At 40.1% G+C, this 21,717-nt stretch overlaps 1 protein-coding gene across 1 annotated transcript in view; it reads right to left on the bottom strand.

The window, feature by feature from the left end:
- Positions 1-21,717, bottom strand: part of TTLL5 (tubulin tyrosine ligase like 5) — a 128,106-nt gene that overhangs the window by 41,635 nt on the left and 64,754 nt on the right. The window contains exon 30 of the mRNA XM_057376020.1: positions 16,153-16,307. Within this exon, the coding sequence (XP_057232003.1) occupies positions 16,153-16,307 (155 nt within the window). The remainder of the gene's footprint in view (positions 1-16,152; positions 16,308-21,717) is intronic.

Here is a 21,717-nt window from a genome sequence, read left to right as displayed (position 1 = left end):
AATACTAAACAAGAACTGAAGGTCACTTCTCTGGTGCAGAAGTGGTGTAGAGGCTGTATGTTTGTGGTTAATAGTTTCTTGTTTATGAATAATTCCCAAGCACCAATATAAGGACGGAGTAAAGGTCCTTAAGAGACCTGTACCCTTAAACAACTGAAATCAATCAACTTGCATTCAGTGTAATGAAGCTGAGTTAGCTTCCCAATAAAAATATAGATTCGCCCAGTCCCTTAAGCCTGATGACACTCATATGCTGGCCAAAGAGGTGCCCCCAGCATTCCTATCTGCYCTCTGTTACAAAAGCAATTCCATATGTATACATAGTTTCTGCTTTCCTTGTCCCTCAAGTGGATTTCTACAAGGCAACAAGGTATACAATGGAGAGTGACCTCCCACATGTTAAATAAACTGAATTTTCTTCCTCCTCAGGCTCCTTTTGCATTTCGTTTATGCTGGAGCGAAAGGAGAATTCCTTTACCTTCACCTCTTGTATAAAGATTGACTCACCTGCTGTGGCTCCCAGAACACTTAACAACAGACTAGAGGAAGAAGCCAGTGGGTCAGCACACACTTTCTAAAGTCTAYTAAAAGTAGTTACATAAAATCTAATCAGGGGAGTTGGTGGAATATGCTCAGATACACAAAGAGAGACTCTAGCATGGCTTGTTACCTATTGAAGAAGCTGGCCCAATGACTGTATGTGCTGCATAGGCAAGACCATCCTATCCCACACATTGCAGTAAATGAAAATATGTAYGAAGAAAGGTTACTTACACAGAGACCATAGATAGATACTATCTATCTATGGGATGGCTTTCAGCCATCCTAAGAGCAGCACGGCACACTGACACCAAGGCAATACCAGGTGTGTGGGGCTAGCCTTACTGATGGCCACAAAGCACTGTATTAGCATTATAAATTTGCATTATAAAATGCTTCCCAGTTTCCTTAGAAGCAACGAAAGATACTTTTATAAAGTGCTTATTATTTCAACACAGGTAGCACAAATTYCTAGCAATGTTTTTCTCAAGCTAAAAGTGACATAAATTTTCCAGGTCTGTAGTGCTCTAAGAATTTTCAAAGGATAACCTATGTGGAGAAAACAAAGAGTATATATTTTGTATTTTGTTGTTAGCTKTATTTTAGCTTCTTATTTCTGGCAGTGAAGAGTTAAGTGAGTAAAGGGAAATTCCCAGCAAACTGCCTTCAGCAGATATAGCAGAGYGTTGTCTGTTCCTGCTTTAACACAGACTTTATATAAAGCCTTGGTTTAGTCACCACATTTCTGTCTCTCTTAATCCTCACAGGAAAGATGATCTAGTCCCTCTAGACTCRGCAAGAAACTCTGGTGCAAACATACATGTGTATCTCTGCCTATTTTAAGTAGCCATTACAGAACAAAAGACTAAAATTACTATGATTATTTTAGGAGCAGCCATAAATCAGAAGAGGTGACGAAGAAGCAATTAGAAAGGCAAAGAAAGCTGAAGTGAAATAAATTTCTTACTCTAATAGGCCCAATTATGTGCAAGGTACTTCACTAGCATGTGGCATAAGGTACTGTAACTCAAAGTGTAAAATATAACAAAGCAACACTATTGCTAATGCCCACACTCTTGGTTTAATTAATTTTATTTTATTTTCTTCCCTCTGTTCTGGCAGTGTAAAGAAGAATACAACGCATGAAGGCTGGGGCCACAAGTGCTGCACAGGGCTGAGGYACTATATCTGGCAGCTGCTAAAACAGAACATCAAAGTGTCAGTTCCCTTTGAAAGCACATCAGGCAAGAACCACTCCTCCCCTTCAGCTTCTTTAGGAGCTGGTACACTTAACCACTTCAGCGTGTTTGGCACTTCCACAACCACTTCCAAAACAGGTGGTGCAGTGGAAAATTGTGGGAGAGCCCCAAATCATTCAGCTGTCTCCTTTTCCCCAGCAGGCAGAAACACACATGCTGACCAAGAAGGCCGACTGACAGAAAACAASCACAGAGAACAGGAAATTTGTAATTAACCCTCGGTAACTATAGAAAAGGCTCAGGCTTATCTCGGTAAACTGGGTCAACAAAATCTTTCTCCAGGAAACTGATCCATCTGATGACAGACAAAGTCTGTCATTAGAGGAAGATGAGTAAAAGGATGTTAAGATAATTACATTGTATAGTACCAAGAGATGAGACAGCACATTGTAAAACGCAATTCCCAGACTTGTCCAGTATTCATTGAAAGATCCCTCTCTGTCAGATCCTGTCTGCAGAAGATGCCCAAGTCGCACACAACTTACTTGATTACCCAGTGCCTGAAGTCTTTGACATGAGATTTCTGTCTCTATCTACAACTGCAAGTTAGGAGGTAGACACTGTAAGTACTAGTTTTGTATGCAACACCTAGAAAAAAAGCTTTGACATTATCTCCATTTGACCAGGCATCTGTATTTGTGATGTTTTCTCCTACAACACAGACAGAAGAGTCTYTGATGCAGTTGTGCCAGCTCTGCTGGTCATCCCAACTGCATACGATATCCATCTTTTCCCCTTGGGGTTTGAGAATAGGAATCTAGGGATGAGGCTCTTTTCTTTGGGATGTAACTTTGCTGGATTCATCAATGACAGATTTTGGCCAAGCCTTTCAATTGCTAGGTCTCTTGGACTGTACAGGGGTGTTGAATATTTCTACTGACTTGAAACCAAAAGCCAAGAGTAGGTATCTTCAGAGGAAGTTCAATAGCTTTCATTTGTGGAGTCTGTGGTTAAACATGAAAAAAAAGTTACGCAATCCTATATTCCATTCCAACCCAATCCCTTTTTCTAGAGCCAAAATGAAATTGTTTCCTACAAGTACAGAGAAAATTGTATAATTAGTCAGAAGCTCCCAGACTCAGGAACACAGCTGGGAACCATGGCATCACTACCTCAGGAATTTCACCAAGTGATTGCATGTAATTCTGAGCATGAGCAGACCAAAGATACACATGCTAAGCCCTTAAAAGGTCGGACTAAAATACCCCAATCACTTAAAGAACAATGCCCTTTCAAGACTTCCCTTCTAGAATAGATAAGACACATCAAGAAAGGACAATAACAACAGTGTCCATCCATAAATCTCCATTATATGCTGCTTCTTTATACTTGATGCCTTTCATAATGTTTCAGTAAATGTTCTAAATAGAACAGACTCAAAGGCCACAACTGGYGCATTTTAAAGAAATGCAGTACGAGTCCAAACACAGCCTCCAGAAGGCTTGAGGTGAACACAGTAATATTTGCAAAGAGGTTAACCTGCATGGTGTGTACTGTGTTTAAGACTCTAGAGACTACTTGGAGTATAAAACAGTAAGCAAGTCTCACACAAAGGTAACAGTGTTAAAAAACAAACTGAAAGTAAATGACAAGAGTAGTCATCATGTGGTTTTGCTACGAAACGGTACACACCATAAACACCAGAGTGAGATTTTGACAAACAATACACAAACAACTATGCCTTGTGTAGCAACAGGCATAACAATTAACAATACATAAAGTTATACTATACCAGGAGTTTAGATAATTTCATAGTGAAACACGCAAACAGTAAAATATTCAGCACCACAGTTCTTTTCCCTTTCACAAAAATGCTTCCCAGTAACACAACTATGCTCATATTCAGGTTTTGCAATGCTTTAGAGGTCACAGAATATTAACCATTCCTTTTCTATTTAGAAAATATCAATAGAGAAAACCTCTGCACTACATGAACCCTATTCTGTCCCTTACACCTCAAAATAACCTAGAAACGAATGCATAATTTTTGTTCTCTCTATACAGATAGCAGAGGATACTTTCATATTTAAATCATTCAGGTTATTATCAGCAGCAGGAAAGTGGAATTTCAGAAACAAATCAAAACATGACTCTGACCTTTGAAAAAAGCAAAATCAGTTATGCAAACAATGTCCTAAACAGAAAAACAAAATATTTAAATGACTAAAAATGGATTGGATTCAAGTTTCTTTAAATAAACCAGAATAATCCAATTTTTCAAAATTATTTTACCAGTATCTATTATTTTACTTAATACTTTAAAATGCAATATATGGGCTTACTTACAGAAACTAAAATTAAAAAATAAAATGTTTATGAACCTTGATAAGAGAGAAGTTATTATTCCCACAGATTTTTTTTTAACAAAACTAATTCCACATTAAAACACAACTCCTCCTTGAGGCTTTTGAACTTTGAAGAGAGATAAGCAAATTGTCAATATGCAAGACCAAACTCCATGAAAGACAGCTGTTCCAGAAAAGCTTAATTGGCAACCTTTSTTGCAATTGTTCATAAGGGTCAACTCTAAACTTCCTTAGTTTTCTTTTTGTAAGGAATTTTGTAAACAGGAGGCTAGGGGRATCACTGTTAGCAGAACCTCAAATCTCACTGTCCTGGAAAATATTCTGGAGATATACACAGTTCCTTATTGGAAAGGGATGTGCTCATTAAAGAACCGAATCTTAAGAACAGTAAAGTGTATGAAGAATCACTTTAGGGGCTGAGGTTTTGGGCCTGTGCTTGAATCTTCCACACACACTCTTTGATTTACTGATTCCTTCACAAAAKATGAGGTTGTGTTCTCTTTGTCATGTTGACTGCTTGAATCAGAAAGCCTTTAATTGTTGTTCAATTTAGATCCATCAGAAGGTATTTACACAGAAGCCAGAATCTTTAGCATCTTGAGACTGCCAAAGAATCACATCCAAGTGTCTAGGGGAGGTGAGATCAGGAATTTATTGAACAGAATGTTCTTTCTAACAAGTTATTTCAAGTTTCTTCTAACACCACAGCTTGAGAAATTTTAGGAAACAGCAATAGGAAGATGAAATCACCACACTAAGGAATATGTTGTCTCATTTCAARTTCCTCATTTGAAATCCAGAATTTGACTGTGAAAAGTTTTTCTGAACTAAGTAGCAATACTAAGAAACAAAATTCCTAAACTTACTCAATTTCAAGTCTCTTCATCTTCAATTTTTCAAAATGCTAAATAAAGATAAGCTGACACCTCTTTACTCACCAGCATCTTTATACCAATATCAAAAAAGAAAGAGATTATTGAGAATTCAGATTTTCTCCTCCTTTTTAYCAAACATGAAAATTTTCTCAGAAGAATTTTGAGAAAACTCAAACTTTCAGCACTGAAGACTTTAATGGCCCAACTTGACTACATTCTTCACAGAGAAGTTTCTATCTTTTTTTTTTTCACCAACAAGCAAATAAAGGAATCTTTATACATACAAAAGGTTTGGACCATGAAAGTCACAGCCCTTTTGCTCCAAAGTATGAATCTTGCCTAGGCTAAGCATCCCTGACAGACAGCTGCCAATAGCATGTGCAGCACTGCCAGAACTTCTCTGACTAACTTTGCAATTAAGTCCCATGTGCCAGATTGCAGAAAGATAGAAAGGGGAGTGGAAGACATTTGCTGAGCCAGATGCAATCTGAAATTCAAGTAAAGAAGCCAAGCAACATAGAATCATAGAATATCCTGAGTTGGAAGGGACCCACAAGGATCACTGACATCCAACTCCTGGCTGTGCACAGGACACCCCAAGAGTCACACCACGTGCCCAAGAGTATTGTTCAAACACTCTGGCAAGCCTGGTGTTACTGTCACTTCCCTGGGGAGCCTGTTCACATGCACAGCTACTCAGAAGAGCTCTCTTACTTTGAAATTCCKTTTACTAAAGGTTGTTGTCTCAGTGCCAGTTTTAAGGAGATTTGAATCAGTCAGACTGGCTTGGCATCTCCCCACCTGGTTTGCTGTAAACAGTACTTGGATAAGAAATATTAATAAAAATGCCATGTGTGCAATACAACAGTATCTGAAAACTGGTATCTGAAAACTGGTATTTTTAAGCACTATCTAGCTTTTCTGCCCACTCTCCCCTGCCTTTCTTTAGAAGATATCTATCTTTCAACTATTGTTACAGAATGAAATCCTAAAAATAACTGCTTGCAATAAGGGATTCTTGGTATTTTCATCCTGACACTGCAGAGCCCACCCTTAACAGCGTATTTAAAAATTCTTGTAACTGGCACTGGTTCTGGACAATCCAGTAACAAGCTTTTTTGAGTGCACTTTCTTGCCCATGACCAACCAAAGTTCTCTTACCCAGAGCATTTTGGTTAAACTACTCAATGGCTAGTAGTAGCCAGTGTTGGGTAGAGAGTAAGAAAGTACTAGTAACCACAAATATTACTCAATATTTATATAAGCCACACTATTCCCTAAACAAAAAGTTGGTGTCCCACAGGAGAGTTCTGGTTGCTGMACCTCCCTCAGATTACACAACACACTTACACCTAGGAGCCACTGAACAGGGTCACCAAGCAAAGCTGTCACCACATACATAAGGGAACTGAAATAAGCCTGACTTKTTCACATTTTTCCCTTCCCCTTTTTCAAAAGAGGTTTCTGTTAAATACTGGATCCCTGTGTGATTCACAAACAGCTGCTGCTTGATACATGCAGCCCAGAGAAACCCTAGAGAATAAAAGACTGACACAGAGCCAACAGTATACAATTCATAAACTCCAATGTCAACTACAAAACTTTACCAATCATAGAGCTGRGGGAAATTAGGTGAAAGCAGGATCTACGTAGGAAAGGCCAACTAACACTTTCAGGGACAAGAAAGGGGTTTCTTTGTGCCTTTGCAGGGATTTCTCATTTAAATCACAGTATAAAACACCAAAAAGAAGACTGAGGAAGCCAAGCTAAAGCATGACCTTGGGCTGGATGGAAAATATGAATGTGCATTGCTGGTGGAAATTTCATGTACAATGGAAGGTAGCTCCAAAACAAAGCCTCGTAGGAAGGAAAACCCTTTGGCCCCTTTTGTAACCTGCTCTGGCATTTGTACTTGGTCACTGAAACCCTTAACTCAAGYGAGCTTCATTCCAGGCCCTTTGGCTGCTGACTTTGTAGGGTTGTCCAGGGACTGCCCCACAGAAGGGCTGCCTTCTGGGAAGTCTTTCTACATGGAACTCAGATCACACCCTAGTCACAGCATTTGACAGGTTTACTGAGATAGCAGTATAATCCTAATTCAATTTCTCTTCTGCTGTATGACACCAACATCTTCAACACATCTGTTCATGACCTTTGCTCTCATGAGACCAAACTTCCCTTCTAACACTACCCACTACACCTCCATTTTCTTGAAGTGAAAAAGTACCGGGCAGACTTGGAAATCTTCAAAATATTCACWATGATTTCAACTTCAGGACAGTCCTGGTGAGCATGAGCCAAATGAAGGAAGAAGTCACTAGCCCTATCTCGTCTTTCATAAGCCTGGCTTACAAAGTGGATTTCCATTTTCACAAAGCAGCATTCTGTATGTCTGGTRGAGAGGATACAGAACATGCAGCTCCAGGATTTCAGAGTGCCTCACTGCAGCCCACAGGAATAGCACACTTCAAAGATGGGCCCATTCAATCCCTCTGTTCTTAGGCCAGATGGACCTGCCCTAAGATCAACGCCAGAAAGGGCGTCCTTCTGGGAAACGTCCCAATGCCCTTCTCAGCTGCACAACTGTGAACTAATTCCAACAGCTATGGCATGGTAGCACAGGTTTCATTTATACTTCAATACGTGCAAGGCGAATCAATGGATAAAATTCAAGATCCTTGTGTGAAGAAGAGTCACAGATGGATGAAAATATTGTTAAAAGAATCAGGAAAGGGGAAAAACCAGACATTCGTGGGATTCCCTGACAGCTCTGTGCAGAAGGAAGGGCTGGGCTGGAAAAAACAGGGCCCCAGGTTCCTGCCAAGCTGTCTGAGGCCTGTCCTTTCCAAATAGCTCAAAGAAACAGCCAAGGCTCCCTTGTAACCCTTTCAGAACTCCTCTACTGAGAAAAGCTGCTGTAGCCGGAGCCACTCCTGCAGAGCACCGGACTGGGTGCATTCATTGGGTCCCTTCATTGTAAGAATGTAAGGAACAGAGCAGATCTTCCTCATGAGAGCTACAAGAACATTAACCCTCTGAAAACCACTCTGCAAAACAGCTATTTTAATGGCAAATGGGAGGTTTAAATAAATGGAGGGGAAAGGAAGATGTGCTGGTCACTTTGCAACATTAAATACCTACAACTGATACCGTGTTTCAAAGACATCCCAGATCAGGGATAATTGSGGAGACATCATTGATCAAGTAGTGCAAGACACTAGAAGATTTCAATTTGTTCTATATCGAATTAGGTGCAGAGCAGAAAAGACTACGCAACTTCCATCACAGCCAACAAAACCCACTAGTGCAGGAAAAGGAGAGCTACCTAGTGAGGAATGGGGAAAAAAATCCCTGAAAAAATGAACTACTTATCCCTGTTGCTCAGTTTGACATTACTGTAATAATCAAAGAAAAACAACTGCATATTAATAAAAAATTCAGTGTTTAGCATGGTCAGAAGCCAGCAAGATATTGGTATATGTAATTTGAGATAGAARTTAAAGATACACTAGTGTTACTTACATGAAACCAGTATTTTATTCCTACTTCATGTACTGTTTTCATTTCTTGTCATCTCTATAAAGATAGCCAGACAATTACTACAGGGCCAGGAAGATTTCCATTTAATATTTGAAATGAATGGAACTGTTTAGTTTAAGAGAGATAAACAAGAAGGGAGATTATAAGAAGRTAGAGAATAAATAGTACAGAAAATAAATCAAGCATTTCTGTTTGCCTTCATGTAATCTTATTTCAGGGAGAGAGACTTTTGGCAAGATTTGGGAAAAAATTAAAAAAGGACAATTTTGCATAATATGCAATCCACCTGTGAAACACTGCTACAACTCAATGGGACTACACTTTTTGCAGAAGGTAAAAYACATGATTAACAACATCCACACTAGACTACGCAAAACAAAGTACTGCAAGAACTACATGCCAGCTGTTAGCAGTTAGAGGGCAAAATCTAGCTCCCCTTCAGAAAGTGAATTTCCCTGCTGCCTATCAGAASATTCTCTATGTTTCTACTGATGATGGTGGTTGATAGTTGCTCTGAAGCAGTGGATGGGAGAATTGAACAGATTAGCAGTCCAGTCCAGGATGGMAAGTCCTATGTTTACATTAGGGTAAGGTCAGTCTGTGGAGGCAACTGAGATGAGAAAACTCACAATCATTATGCAATCAGTATTGGCTTGGGAGAAGGTAGGAGACCTCTGTCGTTCCCCTCCACCTATCAACATGGGCTGCTTACTGGGAGTAGTAGGAAAGATCCTCCTATCTTCTCTGGAAGGAAGTCATGCAGTCAAAAACAAGCCTGATCCCCCTCAAACTTTGACAGTTATTTACAAAAAATGTAATTGTCCAAGGCCAGCAGACAAAGGTAATGCAGATGCATTACGGTGCTCAGCCAGGGCCCATCCAGGGGAGCACTGGGCTGCAGCTCCAGCAATGYTCCCTGAAGCAGCTGAGTGGAGCAGCCACACTTGCACAACTGCTCTGGTGCCCTGCTCTGCCCCGCTGTGAGGCCCCAGTTTTCGCCTCCGGCTCRCAGCCTCAGCACTGGCTCCTACGGTCTCCCTGCACACAGCACAAACCTCCTTTGCCTCTGGAAAGGATCCTGTGATTAATCTCACTTATTACCTCGGAAAAGTAACAGTGCGGCGGCTGCCAGCCAAGTCCGACTCAACAGCGTCTGGGGAGCTGAGGCTGCAGGGCCAGGCCTCAGACTGTCTGGGCAAGTCACGAGCTTTCCGCCTTTCCTCTCCTGGAGGCTYCAGACAGACAGAGCCAAGGCCTAGCTGTGGGAAGCAGGGATCCTTCAGGACTGTGCCAATCCACGGTGCTGAGGCCCAGAGTGATTTCCAAGCAGTATGGAGAGCAATTGGCCCTGACAACACATGTTTCCTTAGTGTGACCGGTATATATATATAGAAAAAAAAATACAAGGCGAGCCATGTATTTCTGAAGTTGAAGTCAGCCAATTCACTTCCACACTTAACAAATTGTCACTGGTGACCCTGGGAGTCTTGTGGAAAAAAAAAAAAAAACAAACAAAAGGTAAGAGATTGTTGAGGCAAAATATGTCTGTTACAGGCACAAATATGCATGGATGCACAGGGAGAAGAAGAACATGCACAAACTACAAACAGGATGAGTTGCAAAAATGTACAGCTACCCAGGTATTAGTTCTATTTTTCCTGTGCCCTCCTTGAACTTCCTTTGAGCAGAATGTAATAAACTCCAAATTCGGGGTTTATTCAGAAATAAACCACAAATTCAGAAATGCTGCCTCTCAAGAACCACAGGGAGAATCAGSATGACAGAGCTGTGGAGGTGATGCAGAGGCCACAGAAAAATCACTGAATCCACCCTCAATTACTTCTCTGCCACAAATAAAGGAATTTAATTAATTCAGGCATTAAGTTAAAGAGGGAACAAGGAACACACATGTAGATGTGTTAGCACAGGGCTGGACCCAGGGCTATTGGACTGCTGTTGCTGCTCTGGCACATCTGTACTGCTTAGCCAGGCAGGTGCTAAGGTCAGTACAGTTTGCTCAAACTGAACTGARGGCCTACTGTGTAACCCTCAGGGCTTTCTGCTTTCTCCCTTCATTTCCTCCAGAGGCATCAGTGCAGCACAGCCTCCAAGTTACCTTATACCAAAATATTATACAAACATGCTCTGAATGCTTGGCAAATGCAGCACCGGAGAGCAGTCAGGTAGCCTCCACTTAGCTAGAAACTGCAAGGAGCTTGAAAAAATTATTTGGATTAGAATGAAGTTACCATCAACCTAGATCACAAGGCAATACATATATAAGAGAGAAAAAGATTAATTCTTATGAAAACTAGGTATTAGTTGCCAAGATCCCCAGGAACTCTCTTGTCTTACTTCTAGCTGGAAGGCCACCATACATAGCTAGCCCTCTCCCACAGCCCCTACTGCAACACTCATGCTGCTTCTGCCATGCTAAGCCCACCCCGGTCTAGCTCAAGAGTCCTGCAAAAAGACATGACTGTCCCATCTATTGCTCTTCTATCAACACCTTCTATCCTTGTAAGAACTGACCTGCACATCTCTTGGCTATTTCAATCTCTCTCTTCTCATTGCTCTTCAGAGCCTGTCTAGTCAGGGTCCAAGACTGATTTCTTACTTTACATTCCACAACTCCAAAACGTAAAACAAAAACTGAGGAAACAACAAAGCCACTTTCACCTTCCCTTCATGTCAAGCACAGCAAGCTGCCCCTTTGACMCAATGGATTGAGATCAGTGAACCATCATTAGCTGGTCATTGCTGTCTGGGGTCTTTCTGGCAAAACTCAAAGATTCGGTGAAACTACAGAAGCCAAATAAACCAGCTCAGAAAAAAAAAAAACCTCCCAAAAGAGACCTCGGATTCTTCCTCGCAAGTCCAAGGGATATATACTTGTTATGATCATACAAGTATATATTTTCAGAACATCTGAAACCTGGAACACACAGGACAYGTACCCCCTACCAGCAGAAAAAATTGGCATGAAGCAGTAGGAGGCTCTAGGTGCAGAAGGAGGACATAAAGTATCCACTACCCAGCCAAGGCTAAGGAAGGCCAGCAATTAAAAGGAAGGTCCTGATTTGGGAGACTGTCTAAGGTTGTCAGGGGATGCAGCACAGCATTCTTAGTTTGTGAGCAGCGGTGTTTGAGAGAGCAGAGTGTACAATCATTTTGCTGTGTAGAATTTTTGGGATATAAATTAAAACCTATTTTCTATTACAGCAGGCACAGGAAGCTTTTTAAGTAGTACCAGATTTCCTGCACCCACACTGTTGATTTGTACTTGAGCAGCAAATACATGCAATGTGACCCAGAAGCATCTGAGATGCGAAATGTCTGGTCAACTTCTTCTGGTTTCCCACCCTATTTGATACTTCTAGGGAAGGAAAAATAAAAATGAAAATACTCCAAGCAGAGATTGTTCGGCAACATAAACATATGGCAGGCACACAGCCTGTGAAGCCCTGAGAAGTGCTGCTATTACTATCACTGAGAGTGATACCGGAGTAAATTAAATTTAAAACCCCTTAGATCAGAAAACTGGAAAAGCATGTGTTTATATAATTTAAACCACATTAGACAGCCCACCAACAAAACATCATTTCTTGATGAACCTGAGCACCTTGGCAGTAATTATGAGCTAAGAAGTATTTCAGACACATCAAGCAAGGAGAAGAATCCCTTCTTTCTAACTGCAGTAGCCTTTCACAGGCTCTCTGGTATAAATTGGACTGTCATTCTACCCTCTGACTGATGACAAGGAAGCTTGTCTGCCTGCCCTAAACAAATTAGATAAATCTGTCCAAAAATCCAAGGAAAACATATGCTGAGCGGTTTAGAAGTGCAAGGTTGGTCTTCAGTTTGAGATAGATACTATGAAAGAGCAAGCAGCTAAGAGAAACGCTGACCATTTCACAGCTTAATTCTTGCTGACTGCCCATATTCATTTTACAAGATGACCACAAGCAAGGATGGCTGCTGCTGAATCCAAGGTGTCCACTGAAAACAAAGAATTCTGTATCAGTTAGAAATAATTCTTTCTTGCTAGTTTTGGTCCAGGTCTTAGAGATTTATTGATCTGCAGAGCCCAAGTAATTCCTGGAGAATAAATCCATTGTCTTTAAAAAATAAAAAGTTGCATAGCAGCTGCAAATTCCAGTGGTAGAAGCTTGTGCTAACTTCCTCCATCCATTGTCCCCACCATTAGGGATTATGCAGCTATTTGCTAATAGATACTTGAAATTAGTTTATGTTCTGAATCAACAAGCTTCATTCTTTAACCACCTGATTTTTTACCTTTATTATACAACTGAGAATGCTTTCAAGAGAATGCTTTTTAAAAAGCAGTTCTATTGTGGTCTTGGCTTCAGATAACTCATTGTTTCACTGGACAATGAGGAATCACTTTTCATTGTTGTGGTCCTTGGAATATGTTACTAAAATTGTGATAAAAATTATATATAGTAATCTTTAAAAACTCTACTACAGAACATGTCATCACATTTAGTGCCTTTAYAGCATAATGGGAAGGGGTGGCAATCCTGCCCAATGGACTGAATGAGAAGCTGAGACAGAACTGAAATAGGGCACTGAGACAGGACTAGGWTTAAGGAAGGAGAGAACAGATTTGACATAACTACAGTGACACAGGGAGGGCAACAAAGGCAGGTCTGCAGCAAATGTGACAGAGCCTGACAGTCATGTTACAGTAGTGAGAAGTAAGCCCACATACAACTTGGAACATTTCATCTCTTGTACAGCCCTGCAGGCTTCTTTGTCTGAGAGGCAGCTACAGGCAAAGCTATCATTTGAGTTGGAATAGTGACAACACTTATAGAAAGTGACAAAAAAACTCAAAATGCACAGCAGTGCAGAAATATAAAATAACACTTTAACATGCCAGAACTGTCCTCTGTCTCTRCATTACAAACCCAAGATCTCCTTTGCCTTTTGGCAAGCAGACTACTAATTTGGCACCTCATCTCATGCCAACAAAAGGAATCAAGAAGAGATAACTTCTTTTGAAATACATTTAGGTAATTCAGTACTGGGGGTGTAGAAATTAAAGGAGAAGAAGATTGGTCATAAAGAATAGCCCAAATCCTACGACTGGAAGCATCAAACCAAAATATTGTAACGAACTTCAGCAGCACTAAAATTGCTTAGATTTACCACAGAGCCATACAAGAACTATGAGGACTGTACTTTGGAGACAGATGTTTGAACTGGAGCCAAGTGCAAGCCAGATAAGAGACCCATTTACAGAACATTTCCATCCTTGCTGAATTTTGCAACTGATAGACGAGAATCTTAATGGAACAAAAAAGGAAGCTTTTCTTCAGTCATCCAGCACTGAGCACAGGCTGACACCCATCAGATGACTCTCTCTATGAATTGCTTGCTCCAATGTAACAAATCAAGTAGCAAAAAAGGCATTTACAACACAAGACAGCCACCTCCATATATTATGACCTTGATATTCCTTTTGGAATTCTCTCATTAACTTCACAGCCCAAATAATCCATCACTGCCTCAAGAATTTTCTTTTCCATTTCCAGATTTACATAGAAGTTTGAACTCCCAGTATTTTCACCATTTAATAGAAGMAGCCATGAAGATAAAATAATTCAACAGGGAGTCTGAAGGCGTATTTCTGTCTCTTGTTCTGAGGATAAAAACAGAGCAACTGAAGTAGTGAAAGACTAAATGATTTATAAAGGGTTGAAAAATTGAATCCTCTATCAGTTGTGACTGAAAAAGTGTGATTTATTTTCAGATTGCTGTACAAATTAAAACAAATTTTAACTACAAGCATTAAACTATGTATACAGCGCTAAACGAGGCACAGCCCTGGAAGTCATTGAGAGTGGAATCCTGGGCATTGGGGGTGGGGTTTGCAGCCATGTCTATGAGCACATGCAAAGGTGCAAATAGAGTTGAAAAAGGAATGGAAGCTCTAGGATGGCCTGCATGCTGCTCTTCTCCCAAGCCATGTAGGAGGGGAAGGCAGTTTACACCTGTTGGATAGGTTCTTTACTTGGATTAGGTAATAGCTTGCCTGGATGGGGTCCAACAACAGAATCACCACCACTTCTCTCAATAACTTTAAACCCCTGAGGCAAACATTGTGCTGGAACAGAAACAGGCCAGGAATTCATTTCTCACATTCCTCTTCCTTAGGCAGGACAGAAAGTAGTGACTGATGAAATAAGAACAATTTTACTTGAGCTTTCCAAATCCCATTATAATCTTTCTGTTGAAGGACCCATTTGGGAAAGGATAACTACTCAGATCACATGCCTTCAGCACTGTGTTTCTCCCTCTCTCACCTCCCTCCATTTTCCAGTAGCACTCAGGCACCAATAATAAGAACCAGTATTTTCATGTGTACAGTGCTTTCCAGACGTAAACTCATGTCTTGGAGAAGCTCTACTTCATTATTCTGYTTTAAAAGACAAAAATGAACACTTAGGCAAAGAAATTAATAGTATTTAGTGGAATTGCAAAGGAAGAAYTCAAATCTCTAGCAATTCTGGGCTCGTATTCTAACCTGGTTACTTCAGCAAGTTTGCACTGTTCCTAGCTTCCAAGATTCAGACTCCTGCAAGCAAATCTTGCTGCTCTTTCAACCACAGGAAGAATAGTTTTACTGCACAATCAGTCCTCTGCCCTGATTCCCATGACTGTATAAGCCATAAATATAAATTCCAATATCTAAAATTRATATGGAGTAAAAAGAAGACATCTGGAAAACAAACTCTGACAGAGACTTTTTTATCTTTGAACAATCTAAACTTGATATTCAAGAAAAACACATGAAGATAAGGACTTAGTGAAGATTTTTGCAGCATCAGATTTGAGTTTGCATTCTGCATATATGTCTCAACACCAGCAAACCTAAACTTAAAGATGCAGGGAAGGGAAATGATCAGAGAGAAACAGTCATTTTCCTCTCATCCACCATATTCATCTATGCCCTTATTTCACCATGAACCCGATAGCTCTGGCAACATGGCTATTTTCATAGGGCTAGTTTCTAGACCTGAGAAGAACCATTACTAAGCCCTTAGACAGAATCAAGGAATYGTTTACGCTGGAAAAGAGCCTCCTTTTAAGATCCTCAAGTTCAACTGTTAAACTTAACAATACCAAGTCCATCATTAAACCATGTCCCAAAGTACCACATCTACACATTTTTTAAAAACCCCCACATGACTCCACCACCTCCCTAGGCAGCCTGGTCCAGTGCTTGACAACCCTTTAGGCGAAGAAATTTTTCCTAATATCTAATGAAAACCTCCCCTGATGGAATTTGAGGCCATTTTCTCTTGCCCTATCGTTTGTTATTTGGGAGAGGAGACCATGCACCTTGCTACAACCTCCTTGCAGGGAGCTGTTCAGAGCAATATTGTACCTGCCCCAACTCCCCAAGACTCCTTTTCTCTAGGCTAAACAACTTCAGCTCCCTCAGCTGCATCACATAAGACTTGTGCTCCAGGCTCTTCACCAGCTCTGTTGCYYTTTTCTGGGCATGCTCCTGCATCTGAGCAAGAAGCCAAACACAAATTACAAATGAGCTCCTGAGTGCATTGCATTCTTCTTCAAAAAGCTAGAGCAGAGATTTTAACTTACCTGACTGATGAAGAGACAGATCTTTTGTCTTCTTTATGAGTGTCTGACTGAACAGCCCACACTGACCCTCTTTTGTTGAGTGGTGACCAGTGGCTCTGTGGGGCAGCTGCATTCCCCTTGCTTATAGCTCCACTTGCCAAATCCAGGTTTGTTAACTAAAGAGGCAAAAAAAAAAAAAAGAACAAAAACCAACAACAAACCAACAACAAAACAAAAACAAACCCAAACAAACTATCAGAAACAATTAAAAGCCAAGAAAAGAGCAAAAGGTATCACTAATTAAAGGCGATAGAGCATGTACTAAGAGAAGTGAAACTGCTAGAAAATTGAAATCTTCAAACACTAAAACACTGCTAGCTGCTTAAAGCAGTGACAACTGACACCAACATCCAACTATGCCTAACATGAATTCAAGGGCCAGCATGAAGAYTCCAACCCTTCCATTCACAGAAGAACAGAGGAGGAAAAGAACAAAGATGGGGCAAAAATCCCATAGTAAGAAGGTTCCTGACACGAAAAATTAACTCCAGATGCATTGATCAAAAGCTAGAAGCTCATATTACTCTAATCAGAGACCAGGTATCTTGCCAGACATCATGAGCTGTGTCACCATATAGCCAACCATAGACACTTGTCTCTACCCCTCTCTATACAAACATACAGGCGCAACTAAAAGCATATGTACTTTGGATATACAATTCAAATCAAAACTCAACCACACATCAAACTTACACACAACTACTTACAAACTACTTTGTCTTCACACAAGTAAAGACACAAAAATTACATTAGGTGTACATTTGCTATATCAAGCGCTAAAATCTATGGGGTTTTAAACATTTGACATGTGTTCCTTTGTTTTTTTCTACGAGCATTCYTCCTGTGTTGCTTATATTCTTGAAAGATCAAACTCTGCAAGCTGACACTASCTGTTGATGTATTGAAGAAAGCCTAAATACATAATGCAATGGATCTACCACAGCAGTATAACAGTTTATATTTTGAAAAAAAAAAAAGTAACAAAACAATACAAAGGTTGCAAAGCCAACTTTGCAAAGGCCTCCCAGTAYAGGCTCTGAAATACAACTACCTTAAATTACGTGATCACATGCTACTTTTTCGGAGTATTGGAGTATTTTAGGTGTATTACCTGTATTGGCCCTCCTCACTTCATGGCAATTGGGAGACATAGAGCCAATGAGACATAGGACACAGAACAGATCCCAAAGGTGACGTCTATTAAGCCACCTGAAGTGTGACTTAAGCATAGCTTAACAATGCTCTTGTAGCAGAATTTGTGCACAATTGCTCAAACAAGTACATACGATCTTCATGGCAATACACTACACTCAAAATGGGCTTGGTTAGGACTACAGACAGTCCTCTCACTGAACTCTGGACCATGAACTAACATTGCAATTGATGAGACAGTAGGTTGTCTCTCCTGTGGTTTAGTAGTACAAGGCATATAAGTATTTYCTAAGTTCAGAACTCCTACTTCAGGTTCTGCATAGGATTAAATTCTAGTGGCTATACCCTAGGCTTCAGCCCACTTCTCCAAAAGCAGCCACCTTCATCTCATCCCTTCTCGGCTCCATCCTTTCCCATTCTTGCTCCTCATCTGTGTGTGATTATTCTCATGCAGTCAGTCTCAGTTTCTGCATTTCAGGTGTCATTCTCCTTGTCTTCCTCAGTTCAGTTTTGTTCTTACAGACTTCCAGCACTAGCCTTCCCACTACTTCTGGCCCCTGACCCACACCATTTAAGGTCTGGAACTTTCCACAGGGGTAGTTACTTGATCTGTCTTTCCACACTTCTGTTCTTGGTTCCTCACATGCCCTATATCCACATAGTTCTGGTTTTATTCCCCTCCCCAGTCCACTCCTTTTGCCACCTCTTTGTTCATCCAGTCCTGGATGAACACTGCTCACTGGGACACATTTACCACACTACCACTCCATCAGTTTCTGTTTTTCCGTCTGAATGATTCTCAGTGTCCTCTCCTGAATTATGTCCAGATACAAATTTCACAGCCTCCATATCCTAGCTGTTTTCCACACCCTGGCAGAATTCCTACTCATTCTGCAGTCCAGTCAGACATGTCCCCAACTCAACGTACACCAGGTTACTGAAAACACAGGAGACCAGAAGTCTCAAGTCAAAGTACACTAGAAATGCAAATACAGAGAAATCCAGTTTAGCATCCTCAGTGGGAAGAAAACTTTCAGGARGCTGAGAAGGTCAAGCAGGTCTTGCTGAGTAAATTTCACCTGAAGCTTTTTGTTACTGCAGTGAAGATGCTTTAAATTTTAATTAAATTCTACAGAACACAGCAACATTGAGGGTGACGTAGAGGTACCAAAATGACAATACTCTTTTACATATAAGATGGATAGCACTGCCCATTACTAACTTTGCCTGATAATATCCCACTGAAAGATCTTGTCTTAAAGTGTTTATAGTTTTCTGAAACTATAAACTAAAAACTATTGAATTTTAAAATTAAAATTCAAAGCATCTTCACTGCAGTAAGAAAAAGCTTCAATCTTGATTTAGTTCTGATCGTGCCAGGCACTATACAAATACCTAACAATGACAGTTGCTGGGCACAAAGAATTCATTGTCTGAAAAGAAGCAAGACTGGCAAATGATGCAAACACAGAAGGCAATATAGTAAATAAAACAGGTTCTTAGCTTGTCAGCAACAGTGATCACGACTTTGCTAACACATCCAATATGTGAAATGAAGATGACTTTATCCAATTTTCTCCTCATCATCTTGATGCCAAGAACCATTTMGTCTGACGAATTACCTCCTCAATCCTGCTCTATTACTGTGACATGCTTCCCTCCTAAATACTGTATCATTGTTTATTTGAAAGCTGTCTTTTTAAGCAAAGCAGGTGAGCAAATAGCTTAGCATGGGTAATAGGGACATYTCACACATTCCAGGTAGACAGGTGTTTAAACTACAGCAGGATTAAAAACAGGCAAATTATTCAGAAAGGGAGAGAGAAYACCAGCAAGAATATAAGGTTTAGCTGCAGCCAGCCCACCCAGACGGGTGTTACTGCTTGTTACTGTGCCATGCTTTGAGACATTTCAGCTGCTATAATTAGATGGCCAGGATGYTGGGTTGAAGGATTACTGAGGCAACCCCAACACATCTGTACTCAGCAGTGGCTTCATTTTCTATTCTTCCGTGCAACTAATGGAACTGCATTTTTCCCTTCACAGAGGCAAATACTTAGCAGCAAATCAGTTGATACCRTGGTATAGAAGGTGATGTAGAGCACTTGGACCAAAATATCCATAAAGAGCTTGTGTTTTCAGAAACAATAGTAATGGAGCAAAAAACAAATTAAAAAAATCTCCCCCAAACCAAGAAAGGCTAGKGGGGCTCAATAGCAAAGGGGGTTATTGGTGCAGATCTACAGACCTGTGTTAGAAACAGCATGTATATATACTGTTATATTTACTTCAGTATAATGCTAATAAGCCAAAACAAATTGCATAATGCTGAAATACTTTTTAACATTTATTTTYATTTTTAAATGTTACAAGGTAAGTTTATGACTGAAATAACTTGCCTTGACAGCAGAGACAACATAAGCTCAAAAGAATTGATCTCTATGGTCAAGCCTTATTCAGAGAAAATTTCTGAATAAATTTAAGACTGAAAGCAAGGCACAACACAGAACGACACCCCAAAGTGCTAAATATAGGAGTACAGGGGTTTTTGTTAATCTGCTTTAAAAATTCAATACGAATTATGAACTCTCCAAGAACAGATAGGAATAAAACCATAGGAYAGAATTTGCTTCCAATTAATAGCACCATACAGACAAAGATCCACTGTATAGCACTTCTAATAAATCACAAGCAAGAGTCAGAAACAGAGCTTAATATGTTTCACTCTTCTGATCTACATTATACTMGTCCTTCAAGAGTTTCCCATTATCATATCCAATAATCTTTTTTCTATAATAAAGTTAGTATTTTCCTTTTGATCTTCTCTAATGGTTCAAATAAGCTAAAGCCATGAACTGTAACAATCAGAAAAAAACAAAAATAATAATAAGCAGTGTAGCAAATCGGTATCCGTGGATTCAGGAAAAGCCTCCTGAAAGCCTGAATGCTTCTCTTGTTAGTTTGTAGGAGTCAACCAAGGTGAACAGGAACACATCACCACTAGAAGTTGTTACTCTGCCCCTCCTGGCAGACAATGAAACAGTGACTTATATTTTCATTATTAATGTCTCCTGAACAGCAGACCCTAAGTTTCACTGGTCAACATGCTACAACAAGCAATGCACTACAAAAATTGCCTAATTGATCCTCTCCAGTTGGTAGTTGTAACATTTCTCTGGCAGAAGCCAGTCATATTCTGTTGCCTAAAAAGTGGAGGAGATTGGAGATATGCAAAGTCTAAAGACCATTTCTCTTACTTGGATGACACTGCATCCTCCCCAGTCCACACATCTCACATTTCCATTTGTATCTTTCTGGTGAGGAGGAAAAGGGGTTCAGAGCAAGTTATATTTCATATGTCAAGCCTAAGAGATATGCCAAAAGAATGCAGTAACCATAGGCCTACTTTGTCTCTTCCAAAAAAACCTTAAAAGTGATAACATTTTCACAGTCAGAAACAGAAGGAGACAAAGTTTTCAGCACAATGCACCCTGTCAACAAGTTACAAAGGCATATATGAATATAGTTTACTGAGAAACCTTTTTATTTAAAGAAGGATTGGACAAGGATTGTGGTAAGATACACCTAAGATCACTACTCCTCTGCCTTAGGATCAGACCAGAATCCTTAAGTTTTGATGTGTCAGACAGGATAAGATGACACTGTATCATAAATTCAAAGAGGGAACCATTCCWCTTGAAAACTGAAAATGTGCAAAATGTCTCACCATTTATAGTGTGCTCTCCTTTGCCTTTCAATCTATTTTAAGCCATATGCTCTGCAAGCTTATGTATCCACATGTTTACCYAATTTGAATCCTTCAAGACCCTTCAATCAATCCCTAATTGTCCACTTTATTACTTATTGTTCATCCAGCAATGCCATCTTTATCCAATAGCTTGCAAATAAAATGTGCTTTTTCKTTCATTACCTTCCATTTAATTTCTTTCATTCATTTCTTTCATTTCCATAGTCACCATATTTTCACTTGCCAAGCCTTYCTTAGAAACAGATAGCCCTAAAGCTTTCAAGATCCATGAAATCTTGAACAGAAGGGAAGAGCTCAGAACTTGCTATGTGGAGAGGAAAAAAATGCTGTATTCTTTCAGCTATTTTTCTTCCTTCACCCTTCAGAGATGACTGACTAGATGCTACAATATAAATACTTTTAACCTGCCCTCTCCYTAGTGTGTGTTGCATTTTCCTGGCTTTATCACAGAGCTCCCAGGTACATCTGTGATTTAGCATAGGCTAGCACGACTTGGTCAAACACAGCTTGCAGGTCTGTCAGTGCTACTGGAAACAGTCCAGCTGCCTTGCACTCCTTAATGCATTAAGATACCAGAATCCAACTGGCTATCCCAGTAGGGGGAA

Source organism: Malurus melanocephalus, unplaced genomic scaffold (genome assembly GCF_030028575.1).
Source record: "Malurus melanocephalus ecotype Western Australia unplaced genomic scaffold, MMel_1.1 scaffold_0, whole genome shotgun sequence".
Lineage (NCBI taxonomy): Eukaryota > Metazoa > Chordata > Aves > Passeriformes > Maluridae > Malurus > Malurus melanocephalus.
Note: the sequence above shows the minus strand (reverse complement) of the source record. Positions and strands in the feature narration are given on the sequence as shown.